The following is a 16,184-nucleotide window of genomic DNA, read 5'->3' as shown; positions in this document are numbered from 1 at the left end:
GTGTGAGTGAGTGAGTGAGTGGGTGTGTGAGTGAGTGAGTGGGTGAGTGGGTGAGTGAGTGAGTGTGTGAGTGAGTGAGTGGGTGAGTGGGTGAGTGAGTGAGTGACTGAGTATGTGAGTGAGTGGTGAGTGAGTGTGTGAGTGAGTGGGTAAGTGAGTGAGTGAGTGTGTGAGTGAGTGTGTGAGTGAGTGGGTGAGTGAGTGTGTGTGTGAGTGAGTGAGTGGGTGAGTGAGTGTGTGAGTGAGTGTGTGAGTGAGTGTGAGTGTGTGAGTGAGTGGGTGAGTGAGTGTGTGAGTGAGTGGTGAGTGTGTGGTGAGTGAGTGTGTGAGTGAGTGGTGAGTGAGTGTGTGAGTGAGTGGTGAGTGAGTGTGGTGAGTGGTGAGTGAGTGTGTGGTGAGTGAGTGGTGAGTGGGTGTGTGAGTGAGTGGGTGAGTGAGTGTGTGAGTGAGTGAGTGTGTGAGTGAGTGGTGAGTGAGTGTGTGAGTGAGTGTGTGAGTGAGTGGGTGAGTGAGTGTGTGTGTGAGTGAGTGGGTGAGTGAGTGTGTGAGTGAGTGGTGTGTGAGTGGAGTGAGTGAGTGTGTGAGTGAGTGGGTGGGTGAGTGTGTGAGTGAGTGGTGAGTGAGTGGGTGAGTGAGTGTGTGAGTGAGTGGTGAGTGAGTGTGTGAGTGGTGGGTGGGTGAGTGTGTGAGTGGTGGTGGAGTGAGTGTGGTGTGTGAGTGGTGGGGAGTGTGTGTGTGAGTGAGTGGGTGTGGTGAGTGTGTGAGTGAGTGTGTGGGTGTGTGAGGGTGGTGAGTGAGTGTGTGAGTGTGTGGGTGAGTGAGTGTGTGGTGAGTGGTGAGTGAGTGGGTGAGTGAGTGAGTGTGTGTGTGAGTGTGTGAGTGAATGTGTGAGTGAGTGAGTGAGTGTGTGAGTGAGTGGTGAGTGAGTGAGTGGGTGAGTGAGTGAGTGTGTGAGTGAGTGAGTGAGTGTGTGAGTGAGTGGTGAGTGAGTGTGTGAGTGAGTGAGTGGGTGAGTGAGTGAGTGTGTGTGTGAGTGTGTGAGTGAGTGTGTGTGTGAGTGTGTGAGTGAGTGTGTGAGTGAGTGGTGAGTGAGTGAGTGTGTGAGGGAGTGAGTGAGTGGTGAGTGAGTGAGTGTGTGAGTGAGTGTGTGAGTGAGTGGTGAGTGAGTGAGTGTGTGAGTGAGTGAGTGAGTGAGTGTGAGTGGGTGGGTGGGTGAGTGAGTGAGTGAGTGTGCGAGTGGTGAGTGAGTGGGTGGTGAGTGAGTGGGTGAGTGAGTGGGTAAGTGAGTGAGTGAGTGGGTGAGTGAGTGACTGAGTGTGTGAGTGAGTGGTGAGTGAGTGTGTGAGTGAGTGGGTAAGTGAGTGAGTGAGTGAGTGGGTGAGTGAGTGAGTGACTGAGTGAGTGAGTGTGTGAGTGAGTGGGTGAGTGAGTGTGTGAGTGAGTGGGTGAGTGAGTGTGTGAGTGAGTGAGTGTGTGAGTGAGTGGTGAGTGAGTGTGTGAGTGAGTGTGTGAGTGAGTGTGTGAGTGAGTGGGTGAGTGAGTGTGTGAGTGAGTGAGTGGGTGAGTGAGTGTGTGAGTGAGTGTGTGAGTGAGTGACTGAGTGTGTGAGTGAGTGGGTGAGTGAGTGTGTGAGTGAGTGGTGAGTGAGTGGTGAGTGAGTGTGTGAGTGAGTGGTGAGTGAGTGTGTGAGTGAGTGGTGAGTGAGTGGTGAGTGAGTGGTGAGTGAGTGTGTGAGTGAGTGGGTAAGTGAGTGAGTGAGTGAGTGAGTGGGTGAGTGAGTGAGTGACTGAGTGAGTGAGTGTGTGAGTGAGTGGGTGAGTGAGTGTGTGAGTGAGTGGGTGAGTGAGTGTGTGAGTGAGTGAGTGTGTGAGTGAGTGGTGAGTGAGTGTGTGAGTGAGTGTGTGAGTGAGTGGGTGAGTGAGTGAGTGTGTGAGTGAGTGAGTGGGTGAGTGAGTGTGTGAGTGAGTGTGTGAGTGAGTGACTGAGTGTGTGAGTGAGTGGGTGAGTGAGTGTGTGAGTGAGTGGTGAGTGAGTGGTGAGTGAGTGTGTGAGTGAGTGGTGAGTGAGTGTGTGAGTGAGTGGTGAGTGAGTGGTGAGTGAGTGGTGAGTGAGTGTGTGAGTGAGTGAGTGAGTGAGTGGGTGTGTGAGTGAGTGAGTGGGTGAGTGAGTGTGTGAGTGAGTGAGTGGGTGAGTGAGTGAGTGAGTGTGTGTGTGAGTGTGTGAGTGAGTGTGTGAGTGAGTGCGTGAGTGAGTGAGTGGGTAAGTGAGTGAGTGGGTGAGTGGGTGAGTGAGTGAGTGACTGAGTATGTGAGTGAGTGGTGAGTGAGTGTGTGAGTGAGTGGGTAAGTGAGTGAGTGAGTGAGTGGGTGAGTGAGTGAGTGGGTAAGTGAGTGAGTGAGTGAGTGAGTGGTGAGTGAGTGAGTGGGTGAGTGAGTGGGTGAGTGAGTGTGTGAATGAGTGAGTGAGTGTGTGAGTGAGTGGGTGAGTGAGTGGGTGAGTGAGTGAGTGAGTGTGTGAGTGAGTGGTGAGTGAGTGAGTGAGTATGTGAGTGGGTGGGTGGGTGAGTGAGTGAGTGTGCGAGTGGTGAGTGAGTGGGTGGTGAGTGAGTGGGTGAGTGAGTGGGTAAGTGAGTGAGTGAGTGGGTGAGTGAGTGACTGAGTGTGTGAGTGAGTGGTGAGTGAGTGTGTGAGTGAGTGGGTAAGTGAGTGAGTGAGTGAGTGGGTGAGTGAGTGAGTGACTGAGTGAGTGAGTGGGTGAGTGAGTGTGTGAGTGAGTGGGTGAGTGAGTGAGTGTGTGAGTGAGTGAGTGTGTGAGTGAGTGGTGAGTGAGTGTGTGAGTGAGTGTGTGAGTGAGTGGGTGAGTGAGTGAGTGTGTGAGTGAGTGGGTGAGTGAGTGTGTGAGTGAGTGAGTGTGTGAGTGAGTGACTGAGTGTGTGAGTGAGTGGGTGAGTGAGTGTGTGAGTGAGTGGTGAGTGAGTGGTGAGTGAGTGTGTGAGTGAGTGGTGAGTGAGTGTGTGAGTGAGTGGTGGGTGAGTGTGTGAGTGAGTGGGTGAGTGAGTGTGTGAGTGAGTGGTGAGTGAGTGTGTGAGTGAGTGGGTGGGTGAGTGTGTGAGTGAGTGAGTGGGTGAGTGAGTGTTTGAGTGAGTGAGTGTGTGAGTGAGTGGGTGAGTGAGTGTGTGAGTGAGTGAGTGTGTGAGTGAGTGAGTGGGTGAGTGAGTGAGTGTGTGTGTGAGTGTGTGAGTGAATGTGTGAGTGAGTGAGTGAGTGAGTGTGTGAGTGAGTGGTGAGTGAGTGAGTGGGTGAGTGAGTGAGTGAGTGTGTGAGTGAGTGACTGAGTGTGTGAGTGAGTGGTGAGTGAGTGTGTGAGTGAGTGAGTGGGTGAGTGAGTGAGTGTGTGTGTGAGTGTGTGAGTGAGTGTGTGTGTGAGTGTGTGAGTGAGTGTGTGAGTGAGTGGTGAGTGAGTGAGTGTGTGAGGGAGTGAGTGAGTGGTGAGTGAGTGTGTGAGTGAGTGTGTGAGTGAGTGGTGAGTGAGTGAGTGAGTGAGTGAGTGTGTGAGTGGGTGGGTGGGTGAGTGAGTGAGTGAGTGTGCGAGTGGTGAGTGAGTGGGTGGTGAGTGAGTGGGTGAGTGAGTGGGTAAGTGAGTGAGTGAGTGGGTGAGTGAGTGACTGAGTGTGTGAGTGAGTGGTGAGTGAGTGTGTGAGTGAGTGGGTAAGTGAGTGAGTGAGTGAGTGAGTGGGTGAGTGAGTGAGTGAGTGACTGAGTGAGTGAGTGTGTGAGTGAGTGGGTGAGTGAGTGTGTGAGTGAGTGGGTGAGTGAGTGTGTGAGTGAGTGAGTGTGTGAGTGAGTGGTGAGTGAGTGTGTGAGTGAGTGTGTGAGTGAGTGGGTGAGTGAGTGAGTGTGTGAGTGAGTGAGTGGGTGAGTGAGTGTGTGAGTGAGTGTGTGAGTGAGTGACTGAGTGTGTGAGTGAGTGGGTGAGTGAGTGTGTGAGTGAGTGGTGAGTGAGTGGTGAGTGAGTGTGTGAGTGAGTGGTGAGTGAGTGTGTGAGTGAGTGGTGAGTGAGTGGTGAGTGAGTGGTGAGTGAGTGTGTGAGTGAGTGGGTAAGTGAGTGAGTGAGTGAGTGGGTGAGTGAGTGAGTGACTGAGTGAGTGAGTGTGTGAGTGAGTGGGTGAGTGAGTGTGTGAGTGAGTGGGTGAGTGAGTGTGTGAGTGAGTGAGTGTGTGAGTGAGTGGTGAGTGAGTGTGTGAGTGAGTGTGTGAGTGAGTGGGTGAGTGAGTGAGTGTGTGAGTGAGTGGGTGAGTGAGTGTGTGAGTGAGTGTGTGAGTGAGTGACTGAGTGTGTGAGTGAGTGGGTGAGTGAGTGTGTGAGTGAGTGGTGAGTGAGTGGTGAGTGAGTGTGTGAGTGAGTGGTGAGTGAGTGTGTGAGTGAGTGGTGAGTGAGTGGTGAGTGAGTGGTGAGTGAGTGTGTGAGTGAGTGAGTGAGTGGGTGTGTGAGTGAGTGAGTGAGTGGGTGAGTGAGTGTGTGAGTGAGTGAGTGGGTGAGTGAGTGAGTGTGTGTGTGAGTGTGTGAGTGAGTGTGTGAGTGAGTGAGTGAGTGAGTGGGTAAGTGAGTGAGTGAGTGAGTGGGTGAGTGAGTGAGTGACTGAGTATGTGAGTGAGTGGTGAGTGAGTGTGTGAGTGAGTGGGTAAGTGAGTGAGTGAGTGAGTGGTGAGTGAGTGAGTGGGTGAGTGAGTGGGTGAGTGAGTGTGTGAATGAGTGAGTGAGTGTGTGAGTGAGTGGGTGAGTGAGTGGGTGAGTGAGTGAGTGGGTGAGTGAGTGAGTGTGTGAGTGAGTGGTGAGTGAGTGAGTGAGTGTGTGAGTGGGTGGGTGGGTGAGTGAGTGAGTGAGTGTGCGAGTGGTGAGTGAGTGGGTGGTGAGTGAGTGGGTGAGTGAGTGGGTAAGTGAGTGAGTGAGTGGGTGAGTGAGTGACTGAGTGTGTGAGTGAGTGGTGAGTGAGTGTGTGAGTGAGTGGGTAAGTGAGTGAGTGAGTGAGTGGGTGAGTGAGTGAGTGACTGAGTGAGTGAGTGTGTGAGTGAGTGGGTGAGTGAGTGTGTGAGTGAGTGGGTGAGTGAGTGTGTGAGTGAGTGAGTGTGTGAGTGAGTGGTGAGTGAGTGTGTGAGTGAGTGTGTGAGTGAGTGGGTGAGTGAGTGAGTGTGTGAGTGAGTGGGTGAGTGAGTGTGTGAGTGAGTGAGTGTGTGAGTGAGTGACTGAGTGTGTGAGTGAGTGGGTGAGTGAGTGTGTGAGTGAGTGGTGAGTGAGTGGTGAGTGAGTGTGTGAGTGAGTGGTGAGTGAGTGTGTGAGTGAGTGGGTGGGTGAGTGTGTGAGTGAGTGGGTGAGTGAGTGTGTGAGTGAGTGGTGAGTGAGTGTGTGAGTGAGTGAGTGGGTGGGTGAGTGTGTGAGTGAGTGAGTGGGTGAGTGAGTGTTTGAGTGAGTGAGTGTGTGAGTGAGTGGGTGAGTGAGTGTGTGAGTGAGTGAGTGAGTGGGTGAGTGAGTGAGTGTGTGTGTGAGTGTGTGAGTGAATGTGTGAGTGAGTGAGTGAGTGTGTGAGTGAGTGGTGAGTGAGTGAGTGGGTGAGTGAGTGAGTGAGTGTGTGAGTGAGTGACTGAGTGTGTGAGTGAGTGGTGAGTGAGTGTGTGAGTGAGTGAGTGGGTGAGTGAGTGAGTGTGTGTGTGAGTGTGTGAGTGAGTGTGTGTGTGAGTGTGTGAGTGAGTGTGTGAGTGAGTGGTGAGTGAGTGAGTGTGTGAGGGAGTGAGTGAGTGGTGAGTGAGTGAGTGTGTGAGTGAGTGTGTGAGTGAGTGGTGAGTGAGTGAGTGTGTGAGTGAGTGAGTGTGTGAGTGAGTGAGTGTGTGAGTGAGTGTGTGAGTGTGTGAGTGAGTGTGTGAGTGAGTGTGTGAGTGAGTGGTGAGTGAGTGAGTGTGTGAGTGAGTGAGTGTGTGAGTGAGTGTGTGAGTGTGTGAGTGAGTGTGTGAGTGTGTGAGTGAGTGAGTGTGTGAGTGAGTGTGTGAGTGAGTGAGTGAGTGTGTGAGTGAGTGTGTGAGTGAGTGGTGAGTGAGTGAGTGTGTGAGTGAGTGAGTGTGTGAGTGAGTGAGTGTGTGAGTGAGTGTGTGAGTGTGTGAGTGAGTGAGTGTGTGAGTGAGTGTGTGAGTGAGTGAGTGAGTGGGTGAGTGAGTGAGTGACTGAGTGTGTGAGTGAGTGGTGAGTGAGTGAGTGTGTGAGTGGTGAGTGAGTGAATGAGTGGGTGAGTGAGTGAGTGACTGAGTGTGTGAGTGAGTGTGTGAGTGAGTGTGTGAGTGAGTGAGTGAGTGGGTGAGTGAGTGACTGAGTGTGTGAGTGAGTGGTGAGTGAGTGAGTGGTGAGTGAGTGTGTGAGTGGGTGGGTGAGTGAGTGAGTGGGTGAGTGAGTGAGTGTGTGAGTGAGTGAGTGTGTGAGTGAGTGAGTGTGTGAGTGTGTGAGTGAGTGTGTGAGTGAGTGTGTGAGTGAGTGGGTGAGTGAGTGTGTGATTGAGTGAGTGACTGAGTGTGTGAATGAGTGGGTGAGTGAGTGAGTGAGTGAGTAGTGAGTGAGTGAGTGAGTGGGTGAGTGAGTGAGTGAGTGGATGAGTGAGTGAGTGAGTGGGTGAGTGAGTGAGTGAGTGTGTGAGTGGGTGAGTGAGTGTGTGAGTGAGTGAGTGTGTGATTGAGTGAGTGACTGAGTGTGTGAGTGAGTGGTGAGTGAGTGTGTGAGTGAGTGGGTGAGTGAGTGTGTGAGTGAGTGGTGAGTGAGTGTGTGAGTGAGTGTGTGAGTGTGTGAGTGAGTGAGTGAGTGGGTGAGTGAGTGAGTGTGTGAGTGAGTGTGTGAGTGAGTGTGTGTGTGAGTGAGTGTGTGAGTGAGTGGGTGAGTGAGTGTGTGAGTGAGTGAGTGAGTGTGTGAGTGAGTGGGTGAGTGAGTGAGTGACTGAGTGAGTGAGTGGGTGAGTGAGTGAGTGAGTGAGTGAGTGAGTGAGTGAGTGAGTGAGTGAGTGACTGAGTGTGTGAGTGAGTGGGTCAGTGGTGAGTGAGTGTGTGAGTGAGTGGGTGAGTGAGTGTGTGAGTGAGTGGGTGAGTGGGTGAGTGAGTGGTGAGTGAGTGTGTGAGTGAGTGGGTGAGTGGGTGGGTGAGTGGGTGAGTGAGTGAGTGAGTGGTGAGTGAGTGTGTGAGTGAGTGGTGAGTGTGTGAGTGAGTGAGTGACTGAGTGTGTGAGTGAGTAGTGAGTGGGTGAGTGTGTGAGTGAGTGGGTAAGTGAGTGAGTGAGTGAGTGGGTGAGTGAGTGACTGAGTGTGTGAGTGAGTGGTGAGTGAGTGTGTGAGTGAGTGGGTAAGTGAGTGAGTGTGTGAGTGGTGAGTGAGTGAGTGTGTGGGTGAGTGAGTGAGTGGGTGAGTGAGTGAGTGAGTGTGTGAGTGGGTAAGTGAGTGAGTGAGTGAGTGTGTGAGTGGTGAGTGAGTGTGTGAGTGAGTGAGTGAGTGTGTGAGTGGGTAAGTGAGTGAGTGAGTGAGTGGGTGAGTGAGTGAGTGAGTGGTTGAGTGAGTACCCATAGAACGCTCTGTCTGGCTCGTTCTGCATGGCTTTGTAGAAGTCATCCAAAGCCTTCACCTCTCCTGCCGCCTGGAAACACGGACAGTGCAACACTGTACACACAGCACTGTCCACACCAACACTGTACACACCAACTGTACACAACAACACTGTACACACAGCACTGTACACACAACACTGTACACACATCACTGTACACATCAACACTGTACACACAGCACTGTACACACCAACACTGTACACACAGCACTGTACACACCAACACTGTACACACAACACTGTACACACCGCACTGTACACACATCACTGTACACACCAACACTGTACACACAACACTGTACACACCACCACTGTACACACCGACACTGTACACACAACACTGTACACACCATCACTGTACGCATCAACACTGTACACACCAACACTGTACACATCAACACTGTACACATCAGCACTGTACATACCAACACTGTACACGTCAACACTGTACACATCAACACTGTACACATCGACACTGTACACACCGACACTGTACACACCGCACTGTATACACATCGACACTGTACACACCAACACTGTACCGAACGCTGAACATCACCACACTGGGCCAAGCAACACTACTCACCACTACACTGTAGCTCTGTACAGTGTAGTGGTGGTGAGTGTAGTGGTGAGTGTGGTGGTGAGTGTGGTGGTGAGTGTGGTGGTGAGTGTAGTGGTGAGTGTAGTGGTGAGTGTAGTGGTGAGTGTGGTGGTGAGTGTGGTGGTGAGTGTGGTGGTGAGTGTGGTGGTGAGTGTGGTGGTGAGTGTGGTGGTGAGTGTAGTGGTGAGTGTGGTGGTGAGTGTAGTGGTGAGTGTAGTGGTGAGTGTAGTGGTGAGTGTGGTGGTGAGTGTAGTGGTGAGTGTAGTGGTAGTGAGTGTAGTGGTGAGTGTGGTGGTGAGTGTAGTGGTGAGTGTAGTGGTGAGTGTAGTGGTGAGTGTAGTGGTGAGTGTAGTGGTAGTGAGTGTAGTGGTGAGTGTAGTGGTGAGTGTAGTGGTGAGTGTGGTGGTGAGTGTAGTGGTGAGTGTGGTGGTGAGTGTAGTGGTGAGTGTAGTGGTGAGTGTGGTGGTGAGTGTAGTGGTGAGTGTGGTGGTGAGTGTAGTGGTGAGTGTAGTGGTGAGTGTGGTGGTGAGTGTGGTGGTGAGTGTAGTGGTGAGTGTGGTGAGTGTGGTGGTGAGTGTAGTGGTGAGTGTGGTGGTGAGTGTAGTGGTGAGTGTAGTGGTAGTGAGTGTAGTGGTGAGTGTGGTGGTGAGTGTAGTGGTGAGTGTAGTGGTGAGTGTAGTGGTGAGTGTAGTGGTGAGTGTAGTGGTGAGTGTGGTGGTGAGTGTGGTGGTGAGTGTAGTGGTGAGTGTAGTGGTGAGTGTAGTGGTGAGTGTAGTGGTGAGTGTGGTGGTGAGTGTAGTGGTGAGTGTAGTGGTGAGTGTAGTGGTGAGTGTGGTGGTGAGTGTAGTGGTGAGTGAAGTGGTGAGTGTGGTGGTGAGTGTAGTGGTGAGTGTAGTGGTGAGTGTAGTGGTGAGTGTGGTGGTGAGTGTGGTGGTGAGTGTAGTGGTGAGTGAAGTGGTGAGTGTGGTGGTGAGTGTAGTGGTGAGTGTAGTGGTGAGTGTAGTAGTGAGTGTGGTGGTGAGTGTGGTGAGTGTAGTGAGTGTAGTGTGGTGGTGAGTGTGGTGAGTGTAGTAGTGAGTGTGGTGAGTGTAGTGGTGAGTGTGGTGAGTGTAGTGGTGAGTGTAGTGGTGAGTGTGGTGGTGAGTGTAGTGGTGAGTGTAGTGGTGAGTGTAGTGGTGAGTGTGGTGGTGAGTGTAGTGGTGAGTGTGGTGGTGAGTGTAGTGGTGAGTGTGGTGGTGAGTGTGGTGAGTGTGGTGAGTGTAGTGTGGTGGTGAGTGTGGTGAGTGTAGTAGTGAGTGTGGTGAGTGTAGTGGTGAGTGTAGTGGTGAGTGTGGTGGTGAGTGTGGTGGTGAGTGTAGTGGTGAGTGTGGTGGTGAGTGTAGTGGTGAGTGTAGTGGTGAGTGTAGTGGTGAGTGTGGTGGTGAGTGTAGTGGTGAGTGTAGTGGTGAGTGTAGTGGTGAGTGTGGTGGTGAGTGTGGTGGTGAGTGTAGTGGTGAGTGAAGTGGTGAGTGTGGTGGTGAGTGTAGTGGTGAGTGTAGTGGTGAGTGTAGTAGTGAGTGTGGTGGTGAGTGTGGTGAGTGTAGTGAGTGTAGTGTGGTGGTGAGTGTGGTGAGTGTAGTAGTGAGTGTGGTGAGTGTAGTGGTGAGTGTGGTGAGTGTAGTGGTGAGTGTAGTGGTGAGTGTGGTGGTGAGTGTAGTGGTGAGTGTAGTGGTGAGTGTAGTGGTGAGTGTGGTGGTGAGTGTAGTGGTGAGTGTAGTGGTGAGTGTAGTGGTGAGTGTGGTGGTGAGTGTAGTGGTGAGTGTGGTGGTGAGTGTAGTGGTGAGTGTGGTGGTGAGTGTAGTGGTGAGTGTAGTGGTGAGTGTAGTGGTGAGTGTAGTGGTGAGTGTGGTGGTGAGTGTAGTGGTGAGTGTAGTGGTGAGTGTAGTGGTGAGTGTGGTGGTGAGTGTAGTGGTGAGTGTAGTGGTGAGTGTAGTGGTGAGTGTAGTGGTGAGTGTAGTGGTGAGTGTAGTGGTGAGTGTAGTGGTGAGTGTAGTGGTGAGTGTAGTGGTGAGTGTAGCGGTGAGTGTGGCGGTGAGTGTGGCGGTGAGTGTAGTGGTGAGTGTAGTGGTGAGTGTGGTGGTGAGTGTAGTGGTGAGTGTGGTGGTGAGTGTGGTGGTGAGTGTAGTGGTGAGTGTGGTGGTGAGTGTAGTGGTGAGTGTGGTGGTGAGTGTGGTGGTGAGTGTGGTGGTGAGTGTAGTGGTGAGTGTGGTGGTGAGTGTAGTGGTGAGTGTGGTGGTGAGTGTAGTGGTGAGTGTAGTGGTGAGTGTGGTGGTGAGTGTAGTGGTGAGTGTGGTGGTGAGTGTAGTGGTGAGTGTAGTGGTGAGTGTGGTGGTGAGTGTAGTGGTGAGTGTAGTGGTGAGTGTAGTGGTGAGTGTGGTGGTGAGTGTAGTGGTGGTGAGTGTGGTGGTGAGTGTGGTGGTGAGTGTGGTGGTGAGTGTAGTGGTGAGTGTAGTGGTGAGTGTAGTGGTGAGTGTAGTGGTGAGTGTAGTGGTGAGTGTGGTGGTGAGTGTGGTGGTGAGTGTAGTGGTGAGTGTAGTGGTGAGTGTGGTGGTGAGTGTAGTGGTGAGTGTAGTGGTGAGTGTAGTGGTGAGTGTAGTGGTGAGTGTGGTGGTGAGTGTAGTGGTGAGTGTAGTGGTGAGTGTGGTGGTGAGTGTGGTGGTGAGTGTAGTGGTGAGTGTGGTGGTGAGTGTAGTGGTGAGTGTGGTGGTGAGTGTGGTGGTGAGTGTAGTGGTGAGTGTGGTGGTGAGTGTAGTGGTGAGTGTGGTGGTGAGTGTAGTGGTGAGTGTGGTGGTGAGTGTAGTGGTGAGTGTAGTGGTGAGTGTAGTGGTGAGTGTAGTGGTGAGTGTAGTGGTGAGTGTAGTGGTGAGTGAAGTGGTGAGTGTGGTGGTGAGTGTAGTGGTGAGTGTGGTGAGTGTAGTGGTGAGTGTGGTGGTGAGTGTAGAGGTGAGTGTAGTGGTGAGTGTGGTGGTGAGTGTGGTGGTGAGTGTAGTGGTGAGTGTGGTGGTGAGTGTAGTGGTGAGTGTAGTGGTGAGTGTAGTGGTGAGTGTGGTGGTGAGTGTAGTGGTGAGCGTGGTGGTGAGTGTAGTGGTGAGTGTAGTGGTGAGTGTAGAGGTGAGTGTAGTGGTGAGTGTGGTGGTGAGTGTAGTGGTGAGTGTGGTGGTGAGTGTAGTGGTGAGTGTAGTGGTGAGTGTAGAGGTGAGTGTAGTGGTGAGTGTGGTGGTGAGTGTAGTGGTGAGTGTGGTGGTGAGTGTAGTGGTGAGTGTAGTGGTGAGTGTAGTGGTGAGTGTAGTGGTGAGTGTAGTGGTGAGTGTAGTGGTGAGTGAAGTGGTGAGTGTGGTGGTGAGTGTAGTGGTGAGTGTGGTGAGTGTAGTGGTGAGTGTGGTGGTGAGTGTAGAGGTGAGTGTAGTGGTGAGTGTGGTGGTGAGTGTGGTGGTGAGTGTAGTGGTGAGTGTGGTGGTGAGTGTAGTGGTGAGTGTAGTGGTGAGTGTAGTGGTGAGTGTGGTGGTGAGTGTAGTGGTGAGTGTAGTGGTGAGTGTAGTGGTGAGTGTAGTGGTGAGTGTAGTGGTGAGTGTAGTGGTGAGTGTAGTGGTGAGTGTAGTGGTGAGTGAAGTGGTGAGTGTGGTGGTGAGTGTAGTGGTGAGTGTGGTGAGTGTAGTGGTGAGTGTGGTGGTGAGTGTAGAGGTGAGTGTAGTGGTGAGTGTGGTGGTGAGTGTGGTGGTGAGTGTAGTGGTGAGTGTGGTGGTGAGTGTAGTGGTGAGTGTAGTGGTGAGTGTAGTGGTGAGTGTGGTGGTGAGTGTAGTGGTGAGCGTGGTGGTGAGTGTAGTGGTGAGTGTAGTGGTGAGTGTGGTGGTGAGTGTAGTGGTGAGTGTGGTGGTGAGTGTGGTGGTGAGTGTGGTGGTGAGTGTAGTGGTGAGTGTGGTGGTGAGTGTAGTGGTGAGTGTGGTGGTGAGTGTGGTGGTGAGTGTAGTGGTGAGTGTAGTGGTGAGTGTGGTAGTGAGTGTAGTGGTGAGTGTAGTGGTGAGTGTAGTGGTGAGTGTAGTGGTGAGTGTGGTGGTGAGTGTAGTGGTGAGTGTAGTGGTGAGTGTAGTGGTGAGTGAAGTGGTGAGTGTGGTGAGTGTAGTGGTGGTGAGGGTGAGTGTGGTGGTGAGTGTAGTGGTGAGTGTAGTGGTGGTGAGGGTAAGTGTAGTGGTGAGTGTAGTGGTGAGTGTAGTGGTGAGTGTAGTGGTGAGTGTAGTGGTGAGTGTAGTGGTGAGTGTGGTGAGTGTAGTGGTGAGTGTAGTGGTGAGTGTAGTGGTGAGTGTAGTGGTGAGTGTGGTGGTGAGTGTAGTGGTGAGTGTAGTGGTGAGTGTAGTGGTGAGTGTGGTGGTGAGTGTAGTGGTGAGTGTAGTGGTGAGTGTGGTGAGTGTAGTGGTGAGTGTAGTGGTGAGTGTAGTGGTGAGTGTGGTGGTGAGTGTAGTGGTGAGTGTAGTGGTGAGTGTAGTGGTGAGTGTAGTGGTGAGTGTGGTGGTGAGTGTAGTGGTGAGTGTAGTGGTGAGTGTAGTGGTGAGTGTGGTGGTGAGTGTAGTGGTGAGTGTAGTGGTGAGTGTAGTGGTGAGTGTAGTGGTGAGTGTGGTGAGTTGTGTCATACCTCACCTTCGTGTCGGCCAGTTTGCTCACCACGGCGGCGTCGCTCAAAACCTCTGTGGTGAGCGGAGAGAGGGGGGAGAGTACGGGTGGTGAGTGGGTGGTGAGTGGGTGGGTGAGTGGGTGGGTGAGTGGGTGGGTGGGTGAGTGGGTGGGTGAGTGGGTGGGTGAGTGGGTGGGTGAGTGGGTGGGTGGGTGAGTGGGTGGGTGAGTGGGTGGTGAGTGGGTGGGTGAGTGGCTGGGTGAGTGGGTGGGTGGGTGAGTGGGTGGGTGAGTGGGTGGGTGAGTGGGTGGTGAGTGGGTGGGTGAGTGGGTGGGTGAGTGGGTGGTGAGTGGGTGGGTGAGTGGGTGGGTGAGTGGGTGGTGAGTGGGTGGGTGAGTGGGTGGGTGAGTGGGTGGGTGAGTGGGTGGTGAGTGGGTGGGTGAGTGGGTGGGTGAGTGGGTGGTGAGTGGGTGGGTGAGTGGGTGGGTGAGTGGGTGGGTGAGTGGATGAGTGAGTGAGTGGATGAGTGAGTGGGTGGGTGAGTGAGTGGGTGGGTGGGTGAGTGGGTGGGTGAGTGGGTGGGTGAGTGAGTGAGTGAGTGGGTGGGTGAGTGAGTGAGTGGGTGAGTGAGTGGGTAAGTGAGTGGGTGAGTGGGTGGGTGAGTGAGTGAGTGAGTGGCTGAGTGGGTGAGTGGATGAGTGAGTGAATGAGTGAATGAGTGAGTGAGTGGGTGAGTGAGTGGGTAAGTGAGTGAGTGAGTGGCTGAGTGGGTGAGTGGATGAGTGAGTGAATGAGTGAATGAGTGAGTGAGTGGGTGAGTGGGTGGGTGAGTGAGTGAGTGAGTGGCTGAGTGGGTGAGTGGATGAGTGAGTGAGTAGTTGCGTGAGTGGGTGAGTGAGTGAGTGGGTGAGTGAGTGAGTGGCTGAGTGGGTGAGTGGATGAGTGAGTGAGTAGGTGAGTGGCTATGTGAGTGAGTGGGTGAGTGATTGGGTGAGTGAGTGGGTAAGTGAGTGGGTGGTTGAGTGAGTGAGTAGTTGAGTAAGTGGATGAGTGAGTGGGTGGGTGGGTGAGTGAGTGAGTGGATGAGTGAGTGAGTGGATGACTGAGTAGGTGAGTGAGTGGATGAGTGAGTGGCTGAGTGGGTGGATGAGTGAGTGGATGAGTGGATGAGTGAGTGAGTGGATGAGTGAGTGAGTGGATGAGTGAGTAGGTGAGTGAGTGGATGAGTGAGTAGGTGAGTGAGTGAGTGAGTGGATGAATGAGTGAGTGGATGACTGAGTGAGTGGATGAGTGGATGAGTGGATGAGTGAGTGAGTGAGTGAGTGAGTGGATGAGTGAGTGGATGAGTGAGTGGGTGGGTGAGTGAGTGGGTGAGTGAGTGGATGAGTGAGTGCATGAGTGAGTGGGTGAGTGAGTGAGTGAGTGAGTGAGTGGGTGGGTGAGTGAGTGGGTGAGTGAGTGGATGAGTGAGTGCATGAGTGAGTGGGTGGGTGAGTGAGTGGGTGAGTGAGTGGATGAGTGAGTAGGTGAGTGAGTGGATGAGTGTATGAGTGGATGAGTGAGTGGGTGGATGAGTGAGTTGGTGAGTGAATGGATGAGTGAGTGCATGAGTGAGTGGGTGAGTGGATGAGTGAGTGGGTGGATGAGTGAGTGCATGAGTGAGTGGGTGGGTGAGTGAGTGGGTGAGTGAGTGAGTGGATGAGTGAGTGAGTGGATGAGTGAGTGAGTGGATGAGTGAGTGAGTGGGTGAGTGAGTGAGTGGATGAGTGAGTGAGTGGGTGAGTGGGTGAGTGAGTGAGTGGATGAGTGAGTGAGTGGATGAGTGAGTCGATGAGTGAGTGAGTGGATGAGTGAGTGAGTGGGTGAGTGAGTGGATGAGTGAGTGAGTGGATGAGTGAGTGAGTGGGTGAGTGAGTGAGTGGATGAGTGAGTGAGTGAGTGAGTGAGTGGATGAGTGAGTGGATGAGTGAGTGAGTGGATGAGTGAGTGAGTGGATGAGTGAGTGGATGAGTGAGTGGATGAGTGAGTGGATGAGTGGATGAGTGAGTGAGTGGATGAGTGAGTGAGTGGATGAGTGAGTGAGTGGATGAGTGAGTGAGTGGATGAGTGAGTGAGTGGATGAGTGAGTGAGTGGATGAGTGAGTGAGTGGATGAGTGAGTGGATGAGTGAGTGGATGAGTGAGTGGATGAGTGGGTGAGTGGATGAGTGAGTGGATGAGTGAGTGGATGAGTGAGTGGATAATTGAGTGAGTTAATGTGTGAACGGGTGAGTGGGTGGGTGGTTGAGTGAGTGGATGAACGAGTGAGTGGATGAACGAGTGAGTGGATGAATGAGTGAGTGAGTGGTTGAGTGAGTGGGTGAGTGAGTGAGTGTAGGAGTGAGTGGATGAGTGAGTGAGTGGGTGAGTGAGTGGATGAGTGAGTGAGTGGATGACTGAGTGAGTGGATGAATGAGTGAGTGAGTGGATGACTGAGTAGGTGAGTGAGTGGTTGAGTGAGTGGGTGAGTGAGTGAGTGTAGGAGTGAGTGGCTGAGTGGGTGGATGAGTGAGTGAGTGGCTGAGTGGGTGGATGAGTGAGTGAGTAGCTGAGTGAGTGGGTGAGTGAGTGGATAAGTGAGTGAGTTAATGTGTGAGCGAGTGAGTGGGTGGGTGGTTGAGTGAGTGGATGAACGAGTGAGTGGATGACTGAGTAGGTGAGTGAGTGGATGAGTGAGTAGGTGAGTGAGTGAGTGGATGAATGAGTGAGTGAGTGGGTGGGTGAGTGAGTGGGTGGGTGAGTGAGTGGATGACTGAGTAGGTGAGTGAGTGAGTGGATGACTGAGTGAGTGGATGAGTGAGTAGGTGAGCGAGTGGATGAGTGAGTGGGTGAGTGAGTGAGTGAGTGGATGACTGAGTGAGTACCCGAGTACTCATGCTGAGTACCTGTGAGTGCGTGACGATGCCCCGACGAGGAGTGTACCAGCAGGAACTTGGAACGATGTTCCAGCAGCGTCTTCAGCTCCCTCCTCAACGCCTCCCGCATCACAAACTCAAAGAACTGCTCCCGCACGAAGCCCGGGCTGGCCACTAGCACCACCTTCACCACTACGGCGGGAGGAACGCACAGATGCCAGCATCTTCTTGGTTCTTTCGGTAAAGTCACCGTAGAAGGGAAGTAATAAAATAATACAAATAAAAGACAATAAAATATATCGATGTGAAGCTTCTTTCGTGACTGCAGGGATTCGTCTTCTTGGTTCTTTCGGTAAAGTCACCGTAGAAGGGAAGTAATAAAATAATACAAATAAATAATAAAAATAAAACATAAAAT

General features: G+C 52.7%; 1 protein-coding gene across 1 annotated transcript in view; it reads right to left on the bottom strand.

The window, feature by feature from the left end:
* Positions 1-16,184, bottom strand: part of PELO (pelota mRNA surveillance and ribosome rescue factor) — a 54,997-nt gene that overhangs the window by 22,157 nt on the left and 16,656 nt on the right. Inside the window, exons 6-8 of the mRNA XM_078885111.1 lie at positions 15,797-15,958; positions 12,900-12,946; positions 7,581-7,654 (exon numbers count right to left, since the gene is read on the bottom strand). Coding sequence (XP_078741237.1) covers positions 7,581-7,654; positions 12,900-12,946; positions 15,797-15,958 — 283 coding nt within the window. The remainder of the gene's footprint in view (positions 1-7,580; positions 7,655-12,899; positions 12,947-15,796; positions 15,959-16,184) is intronic.

Source organism: Lampetra fluviatilis, unplaced genomic scaffold (assembly GCF_964198595.1).
Source record: "Lampetra fluviatilis unplaced genomic scaffold, kcLamFluv1.1 SCAFFOLD_646, whole genome shotgun sequence".
Classification (NCBI taxonomy): domain Eukaryota; kingdom Metazoa; phylum Chordata; class Hyperoartia; order Petromyzontiformes; family Petromyzontidae; genus Lampetra; species Lampetra fluviatilis.
The sequence above is the reverse complement of the archived record's forward strand: the minus strand, read 5'-3'. Positions and strand labels throughout refer to the sequence as shown.